This window comes from Pholcus phalangioides, unplaced genomic scaffold (assembly GCF_987345545.1).
Source record: "Pholcus phalangioides strain wild (caught in Gottingen) unplaced genomic scaffold, Ppha-v1.0 ptg000039l_1, whole genome shotgun sequence".
Lineage (NCBI taxonomy): Eukaryota > Metazoa > Arthropoda > Arachnida > Araneae > Pholcidae > Pholcus > Pholcus phalangioides.
The window spans coordinates 25378692-25403565 of record NW_028301625.1 but is presented as its reverse complement, the minus strand read 5'-3'; the positions used below and the strand labels follow the sequence as shown (position 1 = coordinate 25403565).

Here is a 24874-nt window from a genome sequence, read left to right as displayed (position 1 = left end):
TTCTGCGTGTAATTTCATTGTGTCTGTTATACTCATTGGTGTATGAAAAACGTGCAAAGAAATTCACTTTTTATTTAAAAATACGTAGTTAGTTTTTATGGCAAATCAAAACAATGTATTTTTCATCAATTAGAATCATTACAAACTGAAGAGACTGAACTCATTCTTTTAAGAAAATTGAATATGAGGCAAATGTCCATTATTATTTATGTGGCATGTTAAGTTTAAAAAATATCATTCCAGTAATGTAAGTAAATAATTAGATTTCTGTTATTCTAACATAGACACTTTATTTGAATGTTTCTCTTAAATAAAATACATTTTTGCAATTCAATATATTTTTTATTAACATTTCTTTTATATTATATATATTTTGGATCGGGCATATGCTAAAACATTCAATATACATTGAAAGAATGAGTACAATAGGAGTATCATAATTTTTCGAACAACAAGTAAATTTCAGAATTATTTGTAATTAAGTCTTGTTCTCAGAAAATTGTCACCATTCTTAGATTGCTGAAAAGAAGAGAAAAAACTTATTATTGAACCATGTAGAAGCTAATCACTGTAACAATCTTTGAATTTGATTTTTTTAAGAGAGTAATGCAGCCTCAGCTAAAATGAATTGGTAAGAAAAAATTTTTTGAAAATTCAAAGGAATGCATATTTTTTTAAATAAATAGATCAGCAAAACACTTACTTTAGGGAATATAATGATTCAAAACCTAAAAATAAAATAAGTTATGGATATTTGCAGTTTTTAATGCAGCTATATATGAGTATCATTGATAAGTACCTCCACAAGTTTTCATGCAGTCATGGTAAGTGTTGAAGTTATTACTGTTTCCACCACAGCCTCCATATATAAATGTGTCACAATTTCTTGTTTTTGGATTGTAATAATATCTGGTAAATGATCCACGACATGATCCAGTATCTGGTGATGCATTGCATGTGCCAGTATTAGGTTGTGTAGCTAGAACAAAATAATGTATTTTCAGCAAGAAACTAAAAAGTTTTTCCTGGAAAGATTTAGCATACATTTTAGTTGAGTTTTACTAGAGCAAAAAAAATTAATTAAAAGTATGAGTTTGTTCTTATTGCTCTCCGTTTGTTGGCTACCAACCGAAATTGCATAGCAGGACCTCAACTGAGTGGTGTCTGTATGCTGTCTCTGGATTTTTTTCGTCCTCATGCATAGGTAGAGATATGGGAGAATGGGGGCATTGCCCCCTCAAAGGTGGAGCTGACTGATCATTATATATGGGTATACATGAACTTACATCGTTGTCATCATGCCCCCTCCCCCAGCAATCATCATCGTGCCCCCCAAACTTTCAAGTCTATCTCCGCCTATGTCCTCGTATGATTTCATTAGCATGTTTTTTGTTTTTCAGATTAATCTATCCAGTGTTCTCTTTCTGTGTTTTTTCTTGATTTTATGTTCAGTATTCTGTGTTGGTATGTTTTAGCACCGCAATTTTAGTTTTGGATATCGCTTTGTTCCCATGAAGGACCACTGTCTTGGGTTTTTGAGACAAGTGTTTTTATATTTCTTTCTCCTCTCTCCTCTTTTTGTTTTCATTTGTATATTTTCTGATCAGTTTATTTTCTTCCTCGCTTTTATTTCCTTGTCATTTGTACCTCTGTCAGGTCTTTCCATTGTTTCTTTGTTCATAATCAAATTGTTGCCTACCTACTCATATAAGAGGGAATATCAGGTTCTTTATCTTCTACCATTCTGTTGTTTTCTGCTCTTCTCTGCTATACAATTTCTTGGGTGATTTCGGCAGTAGTGTCAGCAAACAGACTAGAATTGTTTTCGGGTATTCTTTGTAATTTGTGTTATTTTGCTTTTGGCCTAATAGTTTTAGTGTTAGTAGTTGAGATAGCTTAAATATTGCTAGAGTATAATTTAAGCTTAGTATCTTGATAATTTTTTGGGGTGTGTTATATATTTGATTTAACTTTTATTGTTAACAACTTTTCTTCTGGCAACAATTGTGTTGTTAGCTTTGTTTGTTGCTTCTCTGTGTATCTAATAACAAAAGAATGGTTCCTTGTTTTCAAAGAACCAACTTTGAACTTTTGAGGGAAAGATTAGAGCGATAATTTTCAAAGGCCAGTTGGAATCAGTGGTTCCAGTAAGTCAATGGGAAGAATTTAGGACAAAACTATCTGATGTTTTGCATGACATCATGCAAGCCTTTTGTTCGTTAAAAGTGTTTTTGTTCATTGTATCCCCTCTGGCTCACTGATAACATGTGTAATCTTAATCTTGATATATAGGGTCGATGATATTTATATGAACTAAAAGATGACCAGCAGTCGTGAATGAAGCAGGCGAATTTATTTTGGATAGATTCAAGTTTGTCGATGTTACTAGAAGTGTGGGGTCCCAGGCCTCAGCTGCATAAGAAAGAATAGGAGAAAATATAAGTTTGGTAGCAGAGAAGTCAGACGTCAGAAGTAGAACTTGAATCAGATAGAATTGCGAGTGCAATATAGGTCACTGGGGCAGCTTAAATAAAGGGTGCAGTGCACCCATGAGGCACGCTGTAAGGGGCACCAGCCTAATCTTTTGTTTAAACATAAATTTTTAGAATTTTAAATAATAAAAATTCACAAGCACCAGCGCTGTCACTCTTTTGAGCCATACTTTGACAATAAAGATGTGAAGAAAAAACTAGAGGGAATAGACGGGTGAGGCTGTAATACCAGAAACAAGAATGAACTCTATCACACGGGGCAAGTGTGCATTTTTTGTTCCCCAGGAGCAGAAAAATAAAGACAAAGTAAGAATTTGAGTTCTCTCTTGTCCAGAGCCTGGAGCACCAGAACCCCTCTTATTTAGGGCCTTAGCATGCCTCTCGAGACCCTGAAGCAGATATTTCCTTGGGGGGCCCCATAAAAGAAAAAAAAATAAATGTAGATTATTTTTCAGGCCCCTATTCTGCTCGGGACCCTGGGGCAGTTCCCTGGTTGTCCCAGCCTTGTTATGGCCTTGCTCTCATTCCCCTAGTTTCTGCCTAAGGAACCTCTTGGAGTAGGTATTTTGGCATAAACAAAGTTCATGTTCTAGGTTGAAGTTTTCAGATTCTAATTATAAACTTCAACCCCAAAACGAGGGAGAGAAATCACAGTGGCTCATCAATGAGAGATGCAATGTGGAAAAAGTTATCTGGCATAATTGAGAGCGATGGAATACACTGGACCAAAAAAACAGGACATGATTAAATTCATTTTGTTGGATAAAAATTAAGTTTATCCCAGAGTTTCCTTAGGCCAGGAGTTCTCAAACTTTTGCCACCTGCAGCACCATTTTCCCTTTTAATGCTTATCTGTGGCCCCCAGAGTAGGTTAACAAAGAATTTCTCCAATAAACCTTTGTCATGGCCACCACTGCATGGTGTCCCTGACAAAGGTTTTCAGTGCACAGTTTGAGAACCTCTGCCCTAGGCTAAAGCCCTTTCAACCTTCCACCTGGGTCTTCCTCAAAGGCGGCACATGAGGCTTTGCACCCAGCTGGCAGGTGAGCTCGAGCCACCAATGTAGGTCACAGTGGGTTGTTATCAACAAGGAATTTTCTGATTGAACAGGGGTCACTAGTGCAGTCCAAGGAGGTTAAAAAAAACTACTGGAGATGGCATGACAGGGAAAAATTGAAGAAGCCGTTGTGTCAACCCTATGGGCTGACTAAGTAAGCCCAAACAAACCACGCTTTTTCCTACACCTAGCATGTGTTTTGCTGGATTGAATATTTTTAGAATATAAATAACTAAATAAATTTAAGTACCGTGACAGTTTAACGCACCTTCAGGTAATCTACATGATCCAATAATGGGGAAAGATAAAATTTTATTCTTATGTAAGAGGGGTTGTTATATTTTTAATTTATTTTTAAAAGGGGAAGATCATTTTTCACTCTCAACTTATCATAAGTTTTTAGTTCAGTGCCTTCAATTTATTTTAAAAATTTGATGTATCCCATTAATGTCTATTGAAATATGATTGATTAGAATAATGTGAAGCTCCAATAAAAAGTGTAATTTTCATAATTTTTTTCGTTTAACTGTTTATTTTGCCTTCTTGTTTTGTTCATCATTATGATAGATCTGGGGCATTTTAGAAGTGTTTCAGACCTGTGGGTGCTTGTCTTAAGCTTTATCTGAGGATCAATAAATTTCATTTCTGAATCAATTCTGCGCTTGAGCACCTGCAGATCTGAACACATCTAATTGACTACATAATATTACTCTGCAGTGTTTCAAACGTGAGTGCTCGACTTGAAAGGGGGTTGGTGGTGTTAGAGCTGTTGGGTGTCAAGCACCATGGCCCCCACATCCTAGAGCAGGACCCCAAAGCTGGGACCTTTTTTGTCCGCAGATAACTGGCCCCTTTTTAGTTAATTTATAGCGTGAAAAAACAAACACATATTTTTTACTGAAATACGCCGCCCATAAAAAGATGAGAATCGTTCTGGGTGCAGGGCTGGAGCCATGTTAGCCCCACCCTTGAACGGTGCCGTCTTAATGCATGGGCCCACCTGGGCATGGCCCGGGGGAATCAAGAGAATAGGGGCCTCAGAAAAATGAGAAGTAGTTGAATTTTTCCATAATTTGCCAGATAGGGCCTCCAAAAAATCACTTGGCCCGGGGGCCTGTGATGCTCTTAGATGGCCCTGCCCTTGAGAGAAGGGAGCATGGAGCTGAGAGGACCCAGGACTATTCGAAATTGTTTTTTTGTTTTGTGGGGGAAGGGCATGTTCAGCACCAGGCCGAGCACCCTAGGATAAATTCAGAAATGAAAGTTTCGTACACAAAGTTCAACAGAGCACCCATAAATCTAAAACACTTTTGTTGCCCCTTGTGTTGGAGATATTTTGATTTCACTTCGGCCCCATGCTACAAAATACTGTTAAGTGCTTGCTAGCCTCCACCACTGTGTATTTGTGGTTTTGTTGCCTGTACGCTATACAAATTTTACCACCCTTCTGTTCCAGTCTCATATTCTTGAACACACGTATTACTAAAAATATATGCTGCCCATCCGAATTTTCCTCTATAGGATATAGTATTGAATGAAGAAATATTAAAAAAAAGTTTTTTTACAAGCTGCAGTAAATTATCTCTCTGGGCTATAGTATTTATGAAAAAAATCACTTGAGCCGTTTTTCCCCCTGCATTTTATACCTATTACTTTGCTTTTAAAGTGGTAGGGGTATGCAAATTTGACAGAAACACGTTTTCGATTTGTTCAATTTTTAAATATAAAATTGTCTGTGTTTGTGAGTTTTTGTTCTACCTGCTGCACTAGAAGTATTTTTACACTATTCTAATATAAACGGCTGAAAGACATATATGCTAATTTTTCCATTAAAATGCACTTTTCTCAAAACTTTTTTTTTTCAAACACCACTTGTTTAAATGTCCTGAAACATTGCATGTGCCTCAGCACTAAGGGGTTGCATGCTTAAATGGAAGGATTTTTAAAAAATTAAAATGATGTAAAGAAATTTTGGTGGTTTTTGGAAAAGGTGCATACTGTTGAAGTTGAAATTTGAAAAACAAATAACAGTTAAAATTGTAAAAGCTCCCGTTAAATTGTATAAATATATTCACAGAATTTGAGAAAAAAACTTTGGACCCCTAAGAGGGTCATAAGCAGTGGCGGATTAAAGTCGGTCGATGCCCCGGGCGCAAAAGAAAATATTGAGCCCCTTAAATTAGAAAAAGTGTGAAGTTTGGGGGGGCCCTTTAGAAGTCTGTGCTCTGGGTGTGTTAAATCCGCCTCTGGTCATAAGGGTGTTCTATTTCTGTTCTTTTATGAAATTTGGTCAGTAGTTTTATTTCATGACATCAACATTTTATATTCATTGACTAAGAAGTGGTTTTTCAAAATTCGTCCCCCCCCCCCTCGAGGGGGTCATGGAGAAATCATGCCGAGTCGAAACCACTGAAGCTATGAATCTGAAATTTGGTCTGTATTTTTTAACAGTATTGTAATGTAGACTCACTGAGAAAGAATTTTTCAAAATTCAACCCCTAAGAAGGGGGGGGGGGAGTTCATCACTGAGCCAAAATCGCTGAAGCCATAAATATGAAATTTAGTCAGTATTGTATTTAATAATGTAGATACCCACACACTAAGACTGGATTTCTGGAAATTCATCCCCCAAGGGGGTCATGAGGAATTCAAATGTTATATGGGGGATCATCGCTGAGTAATTTTCAAATTACCAAATCCACGCGAGCGAAGCCGCGCGTAAGAGCTAATCTATACATATAAAATAACATGTTCTGACTGATTCATCATTGCTGAGCCGAAACCGCTGATGCTATAAACATGAAATTTGGTCAGTAGTTTTATTTCATGATGTAAAGACTCACTAAGAATTGATTTTTCGAAATTCGACCCCCAAGGAGAGGTCATAATGGGGTTCAAAGGTTACATAGAGAAATCACACTGAGCCGAAACCGCTGAAGTGAAAAATATGAAATTTGGTCAGTATTTTTATTTCGTAATGTAGACACTCACTGAAAAGGGATTTTTCAAAATTCAAGCCCTAAGGGGATTAAAAGGTTTTATGAAATAATCATCGCTGACCCGAAATTGCTGAAGCTATAAATATTAAATTTAGTCAGTTGTTTTTTTATGGCTTACTAAGGAGGAACTTTTCAAATTTCAACCTTTCAGGGGGTTATATGGTATATGGGGCAATCATGGTGCCGAGCTGAAACCCCTGAGTCTATAAATAAGAAATTTGTTAGTATTATATTTCATAATGTAGACACCCACTAAGACGGGATTTCTGAAAATTCAACCTCCAAGGGGATCATGATAGTGTTCAAATGTTGTATGGGCAAATCATAGGCGTGTAATTTTCGGTTTACAAAATCCACGCGAACGAAGCCGCGGGTAACAGCTAGTACTGTATATGTATGATATATCATCTTAAATTGTCTATTGCAGCGTTTCCCAACCTTTCTGAATCCCAAGACCGGTAAAATGTCGGAAACAATTCGATGGACCACTTATGTCCCACATTACGGTTCGAAGTTTTTCCTATGCGCTACACTTCATTTCTCCCTCCATTGATGATTTTTCTGCAATTTTAACTATAATTGATGATTTTGTTCACCAGTGGCAAAGTTTTTGATGGCAATTGGCACCTAATTTCCTGCATTTTTAGAGGTATGGTGAACCTAAGTATGAATGTATAATTTTTATATGAACCCAGATAGAAAGCACTAGCATCATTCACAACAACTGAATAATTGAATTTTTCATTCAGTTAGAATCAAATTATATCAAGTCTTCCTGTGCGGACCACCTCTATGCTATCTACTTCTGATCCACGGACCATAGGTTCAGAAACGCTGATCTATTGAATATTGGAATGAATATACTTACTTCCACCACAAGTATTACGGCATTCAGCTTCAGTTTTGAAATTATTTTCATTGCCCTTGCACCCACCATACACAAATTGTCTACACTGTTTCAGTAGATGGTCGTAATAATATCGCTGTATATAGGCATCACATGGTCCTTGATCTTTTTCCATTTGGCATACAAGTGACTGCGGTGGTCTGACTGTAATAATGAGCAAAGAAGGAAAATTAATTTACTTTCCAAAATTTGTAAGTTTTTCTTGTTCACAATTTGGAAACGCCATATGTATCATTCATTTTCATAATGTTCTAATCATATACATTATTTGCTTAATATTATCGTTATGAAATATTTTTATTAATGCATTCACTTCTCATTTTTGTTTCGTGCTGGGCTGGAACTAGGGAGGGGTGGCATGGGCAAATGGTTCCGGGCCGGAATCTTGGTTTTTTGAGAAACAAAAATCCTGTTATAAAATCATCAAATTTTACTGTGAAAGGGGCGTCAAAATTGTGTCTCCCCTCCCCTGAAAATCCTGGTTACAACCCTAGTTTCGTGATTAGTTCAAGTCTCACAATTATATTGTACTTAACGTATTTTCCTACGTATAATCCGCGGAGGCATTTAATCTGTAGATGTGATATATAATCCGTGTAAGCGAATTTCATTCACCAATAATGAAATATTGAGAAATGGAAATCATTCCGGGAAAAAAGTTACATATAATAAATACTCCTGATTCTATTTTTCTTAGAAATTTATTTTTAAGATTATTTCGTCCGGAGATATATGCAAGAAAATATGGTAAATACAGTCAACTCTCGACACAACAAATAGCTTCGTTTTGTTAAAAAAATATGTTCATGAGTGATAATTTTCAATGTAGAGCAAATTAACGAAAATGAGAGTGTTCTGGTAAAAAAAATTCGGGTGTAGGTCGATTGCCCTCATGCTTTTAGAAAGACCGGTCGTTCGCCCTCACCCCAATTTTTAAGAAATACAAGTGGAACCTTCATCTATTCTGAGAGTGATCGACCTGTTTGAGGGAGCATGTTGAAAGTTCCAACCAGAGCGGCCCTTAGGGATGTGCGATAGGTACGGTTGCACCGGGTCCCGCGTTTTGAGAGGCCCGCACTTACGGTAATAATTTCTTTCATCAATTCTGGAATTATTTCTTTCATAAATTCTGAATTTTCAGTCATTCTGAAACTCTGCATTTTCATTCAGAAAGAAATAATTCTGGAATTCTGCATTTTCATCTAGAAATAATTTTCCAAAATAATTTTTTTCCATTATTTTTGAATTTTCACGAATTCTGGAATTGTCTTTAATAAATTCTAAATTTTCCTCAATTCCGATATTCTTAATTTTTATCGCAATTCTAGAATTCTGAATTTTCAGCTTTCATCAATTCTGGAATTCTTTCTTTCATTTATTCTGAATTTTCATCAATTTTGAATTTTTAGCTTTCATCAATCCTGGAATTCTTTCTTTCATTTATTCTGAATTTTAATGAATTTTGGAATTAACTCTGTCAATTATTTTGCTTATTTTTGGTTCTGGATTTTCATTAATTTTAGACAGTTTTTTCACTAAGCGCTAATTTTAAATGGTTTTTGAATTATTTTTTTTCTCGATTTAAAATTTTCTTCAGTTCGAAATTTTCATTATTTTTTTTTTAGTTTACATTTAATTATGTCTAAACAGTGGAACATCGGTTAACGAGGTTAATTCGTTCCGCCAACATGATTGTTACCAGAATCGCTCGATATTCGAATCAAACTTCCCCCATAGGAAATAATTTAAATATGCATAATTCTTTCCACAATTATTCATTCACATAAAAATGACTAATAAAAACATCTTCATCCAATTATACAACATAATAATAATATGATAAATAATACAAAAAATATATAATATAATAATGCCATAAATAAACGTGCAATACATTAATGTTTACAAATTAACTTACTCTAAACTTGACGGAAGAGGACGACAATTATTTTGGACGACTTTTAGGGACTCATTTTTTCCGCAAACATTCTTTTTGTGTGGCGTTGAAAAAGACAATGATTAACAGACAGACAGACAAATTATCTAATGATACTTGCTTTTGCCTCCTTTTTAGGATTTCTCAGAAATGTAGAATTCACATTTTTCTTGGACAAATTCATTGCTCGCACACTGCTATAGCTTTATTTGATTGGTCTTTTCTTCAGAATTTCCCACATATTTTACACATCTTTCTAATCTTATTTGAAGTGAGGCACTTCTCTCTTCCTCAGAAAAGATACCCTTCATAAGTTCTTGCTGTTACATGAAATGGAGATCCATCAGTTTGTCTACGGTCAACTCCTGGGCAAACAGAATTTATAAAACAACTTCAAACCCCCATACGCATGGTTACAAAGCGACATCTAGTTTCGTATCATAAATAGCCACGCTCGTACACGGGTATTAATTTTTCGAGTTAGGCACGCTGACCAAAGATTATAGGGGAAAATATTACCCACAATTGCATAGTTCTTGTGTGGAGGAAAGCGAAAAACCATCAGCTCCATTGTGGTAACGTGACAATAAATAAACAAAGCACAAAACTTTTGTTCGTAAAGCAAATCATCGCTCATTAATGGAAAAAAAATTCAAAATCGCTATCAGCTTCCATTAGTTGAACAAGCGAGCACTTTATCATACGTTTCAAGCTCGCAAGTTTACGCATTTTTAACGAATATCTTTTACTCTTAACTCGAGGTACCACCAGGGCCGCAACTAGATGCTTGGTCAGCCGAGGGCAAGCATGCATTTTAGTGCTCCCTTGTAATGTTGAAGTAGAGGTTGAAGGGTAAAATTTGCACCCCCTCCCATCTGGTCCGTTGCCCGGGGTACCAGATCCACCTGCCTCCCCCGGTTGCGGTCCTGGGAAATACGGTCTAATATCATTTAAATTATGACAGCTTGAATCGTACTGCCTTAAATGAAAAAAGAAAAACTTAATTTATAATTATATAAAATATATAAACTATATTACTAATAATATAATGCAGTCGAACTTGGTTAAGTCAAAACTCAAGGGGCAGAGAAAAAGTTCGAATTATTGAAAATTTAAGTTATCCAATTCACATTCATATAAGATGACTAGACTTTCACAAAAACTCTTAACAAATATATAAAAATGTATATATTGAATACTACCACTTACTAAGCCAATTTCCTCGTTGTTGCAATTAGTGTTTGTATAAAACCTATATATTACGATCACGAAAACGACTTCATTTGTAAATTTTCAGTTTCTATTTGCTTTCTTCTAGATTCTCTTAAACATTGTACAAATCTTCAGGTTGATGTATAGTAAGGCTGTAGCGAGGGGGGAGAGGGAACAGCCCCCCCCCCAAAATGTTGAAAAATGGCTGTTTTTATGGAACGACATAGTTAATTAAGTCTATTGTGTTCGGTCATTTTGGTTTCCTTCCCCGCGAAACATCAGTTGTCCCCCTCCGAAAGAAATTTCTGGCTTCGGTCCTGATGTAGAGAATGAACGATGCAATTTTCGAGCTTCAACAGTTGAATTTTTTTCTAACATGTCCGTAACTTCTCTAAGTAATAGGAACCTCTGTTGCTTCCTTAGATTTGTTTTCGTCTTTTTCATGAAAAGATTCAATGTGACTGTTTCGTACTTCTTAACCGTATCCGTAAGTCAACCACAATTTTTTTTATAGAGTTGAACGAGCATATATGAATCTCGTTTGGACATGGTGAAAAATGATGCGAAGCTACATTGATATTACAAAATAAATTAACAATGATGCTAAAAAGGCACGAATCTCCAAAACATTTTCACCAGACAAGTGACTGGGATTACAGCACTCCATTTTCGTCTGTAGAAAAGTTGATTACCACATCCACACTTTTGTATTTTCCGAGTAAGTAGCAAATGCATCTACCATTGAATTCAGCCAGATTAAAAGGCATATTGTGTGTAGAACTGGTTACAAAACTATTAACGGTAAATCATTGCTTCGTGTGTGGAACAGCAACAAAAAAAAAGTTCAGATTTTGTTGATTGAAGTTTTTTCAATATTGGCTACATGTTATATTCTTCTTCACCAAACACCAACTCTGGCCATATCGCTATAGTGCAATTTACTGCCATTAGTGAGATGGGGTGGAAGTGAAGGCGCTGTCTATCGGTGGTCGCCTCGAGTTCGTTAGGGAAAATATCTTATCAATATCCTCCCTTGGGTTCGAACCCGGGATCCTGACTACAACCTTCACGATGGTAGACGAGCATCTTACCACCATGCCACTCAGGCACTACATGTTATATTCTGGGAAATATCAGTAAACCATGGAATAAAGAAAAAAATGACAAAGTTGAAAGAATTTTTGCCAGGAATTCTGAAAAGACATTTCGCATATGACGTATCTGAATCAAATTTCGAAATATCTACAACATTAGAAAAAAAATTTGAATTAAACAGGTAATTTCCCAACATTAATTTGAATAAAAAACTCAAAGAGAATTCCTCTAAAATTCAAATTATCCAAAAATTTGAATTAACTGCGTTCGAATTATCCAAATTCCATGTCTATAAACTATATTCACTTAAATGATATATGAACTATAATTTACGATGAGCCCTTTCTCCATATTAGCCTACGTCAGAAAAAAAAATTGCTGTGCTGAGTTGTGCTTTTTTAAGGTCCAAATGTTTTCTGAGCTGACATTAATTCACCCTTGGTTGTATCATCTACTTACCGTCGTTCGCGCATGCAGACATACAATCAGATTGGGAAAGGAAGTTGTTCTCATTGCCTTGACATCCACCGTAAACAAATTCTTTGCATTGACGGGTAAGTCTGTCGTAATAGTAACGAGTTACGAAAGCTCTGCATGGACCTGCATCGGGATTCAAACCGCACACCAAGTCAGATGGTCTCTGAGCTGTATTGAAAAATATACATTATATTTTATATATAGTTTTCTTTAATGTATTGCATCAAAGAATTATTAATTTCAAACAAAATACTATATGCCAGCGTTTCTCAACTAAGAAAGCGTTTCGACCAACCTAATGGTCCACAAGGGGACTCGATCATTCAATTGTAATTAAATGAAAAATTATTCAATTGAATTATAAAGCATTAATTGATGTAACTGATATAAATATTATCCGTGTCATTCTTTTTCCTTATTGAACCATGTTGTATGGCCAAAATATTTTTTATATTAACAGAAAAAACCAGCTTTTTCATTCATTGAAAAGCTGAATCAAAATTGGTTCAAATTTTGCCGCCTCCAAAAAAGTAGGATACAAACACATCAATGCCATCACGACGTAATCATGTTATCTATAAAGTCTTCTATAAAGCCAGAGCCACACTCTCGTGTCAAGCCTGGTTCAATAGTCATTCGCAAATATTTTCTTCCAATATTAGCCTTCTGATGCAAAGAAGCAGCAGCGGCATAGTCTGGCCCAATGTTTACTCCCAGAACACGCTCTATGTTGTGATTTTTCGCGTTCTTCGACCAATGTGTGGCCAGATGGATCGGAAGATTGGGAAGGAAGGTGGCACCTTTGACTTGGGATGAAGCTGGATAGTACTCCACCAGCTTTCCAATACCTTCCAGCCTCCAGCATTTGAGGATCATTGCCAATGGTGGAGCGGCTACAATACTTGCCCATGAGAAATCTTGGAACGTATTGAGCCAGCCTTGAGATGAGTCTGGCTTTGGCTTTAGTGGTGGTTCTGTTTTTTTTATTACTGACGAGCAGTAATTGGTAGAAGAAAGTGACTATGCGTTATCTTTCTGTATTTTTTTACTACTCGTAGAGATAGCAACTCGGAGAGCTTCCAGGGGCAGTTTGAGCTTACCCACCCTGTTGCAAAGCCTCATGTCTAGACACCCCTACGGAAGGCTTACAGATCTTTAGCCTAGGGGGATCCTGGGACAAACCTATTTTTTAAAACAAAGCAATACACCATTGTTTACCGAGAAGAATGTGCGTGACCATGCGTCCCGCTTTTGAAGAAACTGTCTCGTATTTACAGCAGTTGTGTCGCTTTTTTTTTGGCCCAAGAATTATTTTATCATTATTACACCGGATGACTCAATCCACAAAACAGCGATTATTTATGAGCCATTACTACTTACACTTATCCTGTAAAGACGATGTTTTATATGACAAAGCGATTTTTATTAAGAAATTTATTACAAAGGTGTTTCTTATGCTCCAAGGACCGGGAAAGACAGAAACCTAATTTTTTTTGCTTTTTCTTTATTTGACCGTTCCCGAAAAATGACTATTCAGGGCACCAAAATGCACACTTGCCCCTTGTGATGAAGTACAATCTTGTCCCTGGTATTCATGGCCCCTACAAGGGTGGGGCTGACGGGTCAGGGACAATTCTCGGCATTTTTAGCTTTTTCACGCTATAAATTAACTACAGAAGGGCCCGTGAAAATCTGACCGTGGGGCCTGCTCCAGGTTGTGAGGGCCATTGTGGTATTACGGTCCCAAACCCTATCTGCTCCCTCAAGTTTTCTCAATCTTTTCTTCATCAAGGTAATGCTCAGATGCGTGATGTCATTGGAATTTTTACTATATTGGAAGTTAAAAATTTTTAAAATTATTTTAAAAATTTCTTTGTCCTGCGAAAGCCCAAGCTGCCGCTACTTACAACCTACCGCATCTACTCGCTTAAGCCACTACTAGCTTCAACAACGTTTGCGAGAAAAACTGGACTTCTAACGATATTCTAGTTCTAGTATCTCGAGAAATCATGTTGGAAATCTCGACATCTAACAAAGGAAACAGCAGCGAGTACCAAATTATGAGCAAGTGAATTGCTTACTTGACTGAAGCATGCTGGAGCTCAAAATGATTTCCGAAACCATCTTGAGAGATCTTATAATTACTGCTGAATTTTTTCTCCCCTTGAAACTGCAATTCCGTATTTCTTTATTGTCTTTTTTTTTCAACTTCTGTTATTTGACACTCCCCTTTTACCGTCCACTCCGTTATACCGTCACCTTTACGGGTCCTCAAGGGTGACGGTATAAAGGGCCTCCACTGTAAAAATAAGAAAAACTCACTTCCTTGTCCGCACGCATTTCTGCAGTCAGTCTCAGTGAGGAAATTGTTCTCATTGCCTTTGCAACCTCCATAGACAAATTCTTTGCATTGGCTAGTTCTATAGTCGTAGTAGAAACGGTTCACGTAAGCCTTGCATGGTCCAGCATCTTTTTCCAGTCTGCACATCAATGTGTTTTGAGTTCCAACTATATTTAATAATAGTATTACAAAAACAATTTTTTTAAATTACATTCATATTGATCTTGCTTATTAAAGAAAAACATAACAATATAGAATATCTTCGAACAATAAATTCCATTTCTGATTGCTTTCTTGACTCAAGAATGTTTAGACAAACCTTCTACTGATACAAATATACTCCGTGGCTAACTGGATCGGTAGCAGCTATCACTGTTCGGGATGAAAGTACCTACCACCAATACAATTATTACATACGAATGTCAAATCATGGTTTCTGGAGTCCTGGATGAACAATTCAAGTTAAATGATAGTTAAAATCCAACGTAGTTCTTTTTGCTGTATGATCGAGGACCATCTCTTTATTATCCAATTTCAATGTACTCAGAATTCCAAGGCCGGGGGGAGGGGGGGGCAGCAGGAGGTCCCATCCCCGAAATGTTAGAAAGGGGCTTATGATTATTATAGAATAACAATGGTTAAGTTATATTTTTTATTGTTCTGTCATTCTGGTTCCCCACCCGGAAGAAATTTCTAGTTACGGCCTGTCGGATTCCATTGAGTTTTACCAAAACATGACGGTCATTTTCAGACCAGTTTCGACCTGGAAAATTCTCGCAAAGATATTCATGGTGGTATTTGTGAAAAAAAACTGTGGGTTAAGGTATCTCAAAACTTGAACTAACTTATGACAAGGTTAAGTATGATCAATGCACGTTTGCTGTTTGATAGTGGGGTGATTAGCAAACCTGCCTTCGTATGCGCAACTCTGGATTCGAACATAAAATCGAACAGGAGTTCCTTCTGCATGATTTGAAATCAGGTTTAAACTGTAAGATTCGGTTTAACTGGTTCATCAGAAGATATGAATTACTATGGCAGGGTTACAACGCGTGAGTACACCCGAACATGGCCTAGGGGTTTCCATGATAACCATGCATTACAATTAATATCAATTGTGGCAGACTGGTAATGCTTCATGATGCGGTCAAGATGATCCTGACTGTAGTGTGGCAAAATAACGAGAGGTTGGAATAATGAACGTAGAGTTCATTCGAAATGAAAAAGTGCCGACTTGTGATGTGACAACAAAAAAGTAAAAAATATAGCTCATCTTAAAATTTCATCAAAGTGTGATATTTTCAGTATATGTTTTATGATTACCCTTGGAAGCACATTGGTTATGGCATTCCTCTTTGGTTTTGAAGTTGTTGGCGTTGCCTTTGCAGCCACCGTAGATGAATGATTCACATTTGCCTGTCTCCGAATTGAAGTAGTATCGGGGCATACGAGCACGACACGGTCCAGTTTCGTATTTCAAAGCGCACACACCAGAACCTAAAATTATATGCTCGTGAGTTGTTTTTTAATAGTTCTCACGTTAAACATTTTAATAAGAGTTCATTCTATGAAATCGTAAAAAATTGAAGAAACGGAAAATATAAAAAGTCAAGGGCTGAGGCTTAGAAATGGATCCCCTATCTTTGATTCTTTAAAATTTATTTTTACAGTACTACTGTATTCTGTTATGACATCAAAAATGTAGTGAAAATGGGGGAAAAACCATAATGGTGATACAAAATCTAGTTATGGTAGATAAGCGTAACAGAATTTTAGCAACTAGTATATTTTCTCTGTAAAATTTGATATGCTTTTGTAGGGACTCGGTCAAAGCCATCCACAGAGCTGAAGTCGTCAACAATGTGCAATTAGTTGGATTTCGAACGTGCTCGTGAATGGCCGCGATTGTTGTCAGAATAATTTATTTTTATAGTCTTTTTTTATTTCTGCTGTATGCAGTATTAAATATAAAAAATTATAAAAGTATATTAAATTATAAAACATTTATAAATTAAATGTGTTTTATACAAGATGACGGCACTTCTTTCATCATCGCACCTGTACATTTATGACCAAAAGGTATCAAACGAACAATGAAGTGCTGATTTTTAATTTACTTTCAACAAATAATGCATTTATTATATGAACTGTATTCATAATTGATTATATAGATGGAAATTAATATTGACTAAATGAAGTACGCGTTTCTGGAAATCCTGCTATGACAGAGTTTGCCATCGGTGACTACAAACGAAAACATGGCCGAAAACCGAAAGTAAATCGGCTTTATAAAACCTGCATATAAGAGAAAGTAATACTCACTAGAAGCCGAACAACTTTCGTCGCATTCTTCCTTAGTTGCAAAATTGTTCGCATTTCCTTGGCATCCACCATAGATGAAAAGTTCACACTGCCCTGTCTTCTTGTTGAAAAAGTAACGGGGGAAAGCTGCTCGGCATGGACCTGTTTCTGATTCTAAAGAGCACCTGTCTTCCTCATCAGCCTGCTGGGTCCCTTTAATATTTATTTGCATAAAACAAATGCAATGAAATGCAAACTTTCAATTGAAAAATATCGCTATAAATGCGTATATCGTCACTGAATCTTCGAATTCTCTCCTCTAGAAGTTACGTAGATGTTTAAAAATGGTGAAAAGTTTTTTGTGCTGAACTTGAAACTCATTGCAGCAGAGGTACACAACCTTTTCAGTCCGCGAGCCACATCTGCGATATTTCCACCACTCACGTGCCAGAAACTGGTATATAGGGACCATTGGACCTATATTTTACGGGATATTCCCGTAACTTTGGCCATCCCAACTTTTTTAGTGTCCTGTTTTTTTCCCTATTTATAGCATAATCTATATTATGACAATTATGACGCTATCATAATTATGATTTAACAAATATATTCATTTCACGTATTTGTGAAACATATATTTTTTCATGAATTACATTTTCGCACTTGAAGTAACCATTATTTTCCGCGACTGGTGATTTTTCATGAATTTTAGCGATAGTTGGCAACTTTACTTGCCTTTGAAAATTTTTCGGTTTTAAATGGAAACTTTACTTGCATTAGACAATTTTCTTTGGCTGTAACTAGCAACTTCACTTGCCTTTGACAAGTTTTCAGGCTATATCCCGTATATTTGCGAAAGAAATATGATCAGCCCGGGCATTTGTCATGTTGTGTTGATACTTTTTACTGGAGCAACTTTCGCGAGAGGCACGGAACCCCGTAGCGGGGAACATTCAGCCCGCGGACAGGAGGTTGTGCACCCCGCATTAGAAAATGATTTTATATTATTTGTAAGTACGTATAATCACTCACTTTTGCAATTAGCTAAGCATTCCTCTTCGGTTAAATAGCGGTTTCCGTTGCCTTGACAACCGCCATAAATGAATTTTTTGCACGTTTGCGATTCGGCATCATAGTAGTATCGAGGAAAATAAGCAAGACATAGACCAGATTTGGGTTTTTCATCGCATGTCTGCTTAAAATCGGCTGTTGGAAAAGTCCATTTTTATTACATTACAACATCGTTCTTGAAAGAATGCACTATTATATCATTAAATAATGAATACATAATTCATGTTATTTACACGCATACTTGAAGAAAATAATGTATTATAATTGGGATAATAAATATATTTATTACAAGACTATTTATACAGCTGTGGCATTTTGGTTTAGTTGTTTTTGTTTTCATGTGTAAGAAAGTGATTTTCTTCTGAAATAAGATGCCTGCATGTTAAGGTCTCATTTTACATCCGCCGGAAGAAACACAGTGAAGAATAGGCAAAGGAAAAAGCACCACTCTGAAACCAAAGTCGGATATTGTTGGATTATAAGAGGTCCTTCACATTCTTTTTTATCATCAAAAAAACTAACGATTACAAAGCTGTATTCTCAATAATTGCGAAAGTATTCAAAAATGAAGTCAATTTTTTTACTAAAGTTCAATTATGTGATTGTGAAATCTTTCAAAAAAAAAAAGAATTTAAGAGATTAAGAGGGGAAAATAAAAATGGGAATGATAATTACACGTGTATGCGTATCTATCTTATCACTCGAAAAACTGTAAATAAGCTGATCCAAGATAAGAAATTTCATTGAAATCATTTGAAATTCAATATTATACATTTGCTATAAAATTTTCCATCTTTGTAAACATATTCGACACACTATATAAAAGATATCTTGAATGTGCAGCTGGCGTATTCCGTGAATAGTAATGGGGGAATACTGATAAAACATAGACAAGTGGTATTTCTCCCACGACATTCATTTTCAGGTGTACTTCATCAAAACGCAGAGAATTCTAGAACTTTTTTATCTCTTTATATTTTTGGAAATCGTATATGAAAAATGACTAAAGATTACATAGAAATTTATAACGTTACGATTCAATTACATAAACGTGAATTCTACCCAAAGCCGCCATTACCAGACGCGAGGCCCTTAGCCCGATCCCCTTCGTCCCGTCAAAAACGGACGTTATATTAGGAGGGTCATTATATCGAAATAAAAACATATATGATGATCATTCTATGAAAACATTCGGGAACATTTGGGACTTGTCCAACGACCTTTACGGTCGTTGTAATGGAATGGTCGCTATAACGAGCGTCGACTGGGAAAGTGGAATCGGCACATCCAAAAATTCATGGTTTACGGAAATTTTGACTCCGACATTTCTCCCCGGCACGTTTCGTCCCCAGTACATTTCGTCACTGACAATTTACTCTGGATTATTCGTCTCTGGCATTCAACATCGGCCATTTCGTCTGCCCTGACCGTGTAAGTGGCCAAGTGAGTGACCGTATGTGACCAATTGAAGGGGTAAGTGAGTAGATGAGTGACCAATTGAAGAGGTGAGTGACCGTATGAGTGAACAAGTGCTTGGATGGGTGATCGTATGAGTGAGTGACAGTATGTGACCACCACCACCAAACCAGAACATGACTCCCACTTTGTCCCCATACAGTATGTGACCCATGAGAGACCAAGTGAGTGTGGTCACCCACTTAGACAGTCAATTACACACTCACTTGGTTACTCATACGGTCACCCACCCAATCTCTTGGTCACTCTTACATTCAGTCACTCACACGGTCAGGGCAGGCGAAATGTACCGGAGATAAAACGTACCTGGGGCAAATGTCGGAGGTGAAAAATTTCCAGATCCCAAAATTCATACTTTATAACAAAATATGTTGAAATATTCCATGCTAAAAAAATATACACAATTAAATTTGAATTACGAACAAAAATTTAAATTGATGAAAGAAATGTTTTTTTTGAAAACCAACTAAAATAGGGACCTAATAAAAGAAATTGTCCGAGAACTAATGTACAGTAAATTCAGAATCGAATCAAAAATGCGAAAAATAATTAACAGATATAATCCCAGCACCCATGAAAATTCAGAACAAATGAAAGAAATAATTCCAGAATTGATAAAAATTCAGAATTCCAGAATCGAAAAAAAATTTAGAATAAAAAAATAAATGAAATTCTAGAATTGTGTGATGAAAATTCTGAATAAATGAAAGAGAAATAATTCCAGATCTGATGAAAATTCAGAATAAACAGAATAAATGAAAGAAAAATACTTCACAATTAATGAAATTTCAGAATTCCATAATTGATGAAAATTCAGAATTCCATAATTGATGAAAATTCAGAATTCCATAATTGATGAAAATTAAGAATTCCATAATTGATGAAAATTCAGAATTCCATAATTGATGAAAATTCAGAATTTACGAATGAAATTATATAAGTGTGGGGCCCTGTGCGACCGCACAAGTCGCACACCCCTAAGGGCGCTCTGATTCTACCACAATTCACACGTTTAAAAGAAATACGATTTATATTCATTATACTTGGATAAAGCCGGGTTTTCCTAGGAGTAGAATTTTTGCGGCGTGTGCAGCGTTAAAACGCTGATTGGTTAAAAACTTGAAATTCAGGTTTTTTTTACCAATCAGCGTTTTCACGCTGCACGCGCTGTAGAAACCTGCTCCTAGGAAAACCTGGCTTTAGACACATAATTTTTTGAGCAGTATTATATTTTATCATAAGTATTACTTTGGGTTACTGTATTTAGATACAGTGTATCTGACATCCATAATTTTTATAGGCACCTTTTTTCGGCCACTTTATTGGGCGTTTTGTTTGTTTTGGCCTTAGTATAAAGCTGGTTTATGAACTTTTTTTTGTGATTTTTCTAATGAAATTAATGGACGGTTTTCTCGAAAAATAAAAGTGATACATTAGCTATGGTTAGTGAAACATGAAAAATAAAAAAATAACTCCGGACTATAAATAGCCGTAGCTTAGAGCAGGGGTCCCCTTGTGGTTCTGGGATATTCTAAAGGGGGGACACGGGTGAAAATCAGATGAAGGGGAAGCCATGACCACAGGGGTGAAGGGACTGAAGAAATAAAGCTTTCATAATAAATACTATGATAGGGAAAAAATACGAGTACTTTCAGAATCCTTCAGAGCCATCCATAGAACCAGGGCCATCTTAACCCATGGGCTCATGTGGGCATGGCCCGGGGCGTCATATCCATAATGAGCCAGGCCTACACGATGAGATCTGGTACTGTAATTTTCGAAAGTAAGTACTATGGGTTATGGGTGGAGATACAGCAGCGTCAAAGATGAAGACTGATTTAATGTATATGCGTATATATGAATTGACATCATCATGCCCCCCAGCAATCATCATCGTGCTCCTTTCCCAGACGTTCAAGTCTATCTGCGCCTATGGTATGCACGTATGTAAGCTGTTACTTCTAGCTCAGTATGGGGCCCCCAGAACATCACACCCATCATGTTGAGATGGCCATGCATAATCCCCCCCTCCCCGCTGTCACAAGAAAGAATCTTATTGAACTCTAGCCCAGGATAGGCGTGGACCTAGGGTCGTGCGGGAGAATATACTAAAAACCGCTTAACACTACTCTGACGTGACGTGGTGAATTCTATGACGTGACAATGACTTTTCACGTCACAGAATTCCCACAAATCAGAATTCACAACATCTCTGACGTGACATGGTCGCACGTCACATCAGGTTAGTGTGTAGAGGCCTGAAGAATAAGGTCCTATTCTATGTCTATTGTCGGGAGTTTCGATTTATTGTGTAGGTGAGTTGAATCATCCCGTATTTTACACAAACCTATTTTTCACATTTGATGCGACTCTTGGGGGAATTATCACCCAACTTCTGGATCCGTGCCTGGTTCCAGAGATCGATCTTATTTATAAAATTGTTGTTCATTAGAAATTTAATGCTCATTAATTCGAAAAGTACAGAGTCTCGCTCTTAGATGAGAGTGGATAACTGTACCTCTCGGATGAGGTACGGGAAGCCACGAGAAGAAAATATGGTTGAAAGGGGACCCTGGGCTGAAATAGGTTAAGAAATATTGGCCAAGAGCATTTTTGATTTGGAAACTTTCGTCCACATTTGTGGCAGTATTTCTTCAATGGAGATGGAATGGATTCAATTAGATCTCTCAGAGCGTTTCAAACTTTTATTTGTTTCATCTCCCTTCTAAGGAAACAATTTTCCCATCCCCTCCCAGCTAAGCCAACCCATAGGATCCCAAGTTAAATTTATATCCTTTCCCCCCATTAGTCCATTCCATCGCTTCCCATGGGGCATCCACTTGGGCATCTCCCAAGGGATGCCCCATGGGAGATGGGTATAGTGTAGATGCAGATATACCTTGAGTTGATGCATATTTAACTGGAGTTGCGCTTGTATTCGAAAGAACCGATGAGTTTAAACCGCATCGGGCGCGTATGAGCCCCTTTACTTATCTAATCGAATCTAGCCCCGTCTCTGTTGATGTCGCAGATTTGGGCAGAAAGTTTGCAAATAAAAATTTGTCGGGATATCGATAATTGAAATTCTCAATTTTTGCCTCTGTTTAAAACCACCTCCGTATTTATTTTAAAACTTGTTCATTTTAGCATATAAAAAGTTGCAAAAAAGCCAGAATTTTTATCGATATCTCGACGAACTTCCATTCAAACGCTATAAGGTATATTTTTTACGTTATAGCAGAGAGGGATGAAAATTTTGGGAATTCAAATTTTTTGAATTTTTTTGGGTAACGTATAAAAATTCTAATTTTTATATTTCCCCAAATCTATTGATTATTTCACGGGAGTGAACCATTACCGCTCAATTTCCCTTTTGTACTGATATATATTTTTCGTATATTACTTCAGTTTATATCGGACATTCTATTATTTCTTCAGTACTATATCGGAAAATGTGAGAACACTCACTATAATGTATTACGATGGGAATTATTTCTATAATCCTCCGAAGCGTGAGTTGAAAATCTTCAATTATAATAACACAACTCATATTGACAAACTGCTCAGTTTTAATAATTTTCGTATCATTTTAACTGATTAATAAATAATTCGATAGCACCCAAGTAATCGACGAGATATATCGATAAATAATTATTTCTTAATACTCACCATTAGCCGCAAAAACGGAGCAGAGGGAAACGCAAAGCAAAATGACCAACTTCATTTTTATCGGTCTATTGACTTCAGAAGTGACCGAATAACTACCAAATATTCTTTTATATAATATTTGTTTGAAGCACAGGTGCAATATTGATAGTATTTTTCCACAATCAAATGGTATCTTTCGCTGTGTTTTGATAAGCGAAATAAGCACAGAAGCGAAATGTCACATGGGCATGAATGAACGATTATATTTATTGAAAGCACAGGCAGTGTTTCGAAATAGTGATCATGGTAATAAAATGCAAAGTATGTCTGCTTTCATCAATTGATTATGTCAAAGACATTATCTATGACTTTTTGGTTTTATATCGCTCACTTAAGATACTACATGTATTCTTTTGAATAACTTTGGAAAGTACAATACAGTATTTCAAAGTTTGATGAAAGCATTCAGAACAAACTAGGGCGCGGTAGCCTAGGTCGGTAAAATACTCGCCTGAAGTACCAAAGAATGTTTAGGGGGTGTCGCAAGTTACGTACCTGATTCGTCTTTGTCAGAAACTTTCCTGACGCGGAGGTAAAACTAAATCGGAGCAACATGACTAGAGTTTCTCTCCCGGGATCCCGCACCTAAAATATAACCGGGAATTTCGCGGTTCCCGGGAGTCTGACCTCCTTTCCCGAGATTCCGGTAGAAGAATGAGGTTGAACCAGATCACATTTCTGTACTGAATTAGACACGAATAAGATATTTTTATCACTAAAAGCATGCATTTTAGAAGCTGCAGTCAATAAATTTTGAATAAAATTAATCATATTAATAGATAAATTATTAAGTTAATGAACTACACACATTATACAGTCGAACCTAGCTATAGTGAACTCTCGGTTATAGTGAACTTTTTCAGTGGTCCCCCAACTGAACACCTATTTAACTAATGTTACTTTAAACGCTAATAGTGAACTGCTGAGAAAATGAAAGTCCGTTTATAGTGATTATAGCGAATTGAAATGTCTCTTCCGCAGATTCTTTTTTCCAGTTTTTCAAGGGATAAGGGCGTTATTCATATCCTCAAATCTCTCTACAGAAAGCAATTTGTTATGCGTATTTTGGAAAGGTATGAAATGAACAGCGAGTATAACCAACATCACCTATAGAACACATGTTCTGTATGTTCTATAGATGGTGTTGGGGTATAACATCTCATTTGGAAGCAATCGTTTTGCTGGAGAAGTCGTGGAGGTAAGTAACAAATGCAACAATCCACAACTGCTTCGACACTGCTTTCTAAGAATGTATCAAGGCAAGGAAGAGACAGTATTACGGACGACGAAGATGAAAACCTACCGATCGCTATATGGCTGGAAAAGCATGGTGTAAATCTTTTTCCTAGAGATGAAATTGAAAACTTCGAATCTTGTGATAATGAGGTGTGTACTTCAGATATTCCTACCGATGATGGCATCGTATACGAAGTAAAGCAAAAGAACGAAGCTGACGGAGAGAGTCTTTACCCTCAGAAGAAGGTGAAATGCCATTACCTCGTATCTCTGAAGTGAAAGCGGCTGCAAACATTCTGAATACTTTTTTTTCTACAGAAAATGTGCACAAAATAACTTTGGACTCTTTCTTTAACCGTCGATAAGAAAATTGATGAACTTTATTTAAAATCAAAATGTAGAGTCAGTCGAAAATTAGAAATATTTTCCATAGGATGTAAAAATATAAGTAAGTAATATTTCAAAATTCTTCCTTTGTAATATGTGATTGATTTATTAGCGAATTGTGTGTTGTAGCAATGAATGTTTCCAACAAAACCACCATCAAATGCTAAAAAATATCAATG

At 36.5% G+C, this 24874-nt stretch overlaps 1 protein-coding gene across 1 annotated transcript; it reads right to left on the bottom strand.

Annotated features, from left to right (window-relative positions):
- Nucleotides 1–379: 379 nt before the first annotated feature.
- On the bottom strand, nucleotides 380–23115 carry LOC149065757 (actinia tenebrosa protease inhibitors-like). The gene is made up of 9 exons (XM_089254059.1): nucleotides 23034–23115; nucleotides 17850–18023; nucleotides 16839–17030; nucleotides 15840–16013; nucleotides 14498–14683; nucleotides 12158–12343; nucleotides 7417–7599; nucleotides 800–979; nucleotides 380–519 (listed from the first exon to the last, which is right to left on the bottom strand). The coding sequence occupies exons 1-9, from the start codon at nucleotides 23086–23088 to the stop codon at nucleotides 512–514; spliced, it is 1338 nt and encodes a 445-aa protein (XP_089110185.1). The 5' UTR covers nucleotides 23089–23115; the 3' UTR covers nucleotides 380–511.
- Between the last annotated feature and the right edge of the window lie 1759 nt (nucleotides 23116–24874).

What these genes read in the sequence shown, in the direction of transcription:
- LOC149065757 (XM_089254059.1), bottom strand. Translation starts at nt 23,088, where the DNA reads ATGAAGTTGGTCATTTTGCTTTGCGTTTCCCTCTGCTCCGTTTTTGCG. An exon ending in CTCCGTTTTTGCGGCTAATG is followed by an intron (nt 18,024 to 23,033) that starts GTGAGTATTAAG and finishes CTTTTCCAACAG; the next exon opens with CCGATTTTAAGCAGACATGC. An exon ending in TAACCAATGTGCTTCCAAGG is followed by an intron (nt 14,684 to 15,839) that starts GTAATCATAAAA and finishes TATTAAATATAG; the next exon opens with TTGGAACTCAAAACACATTG.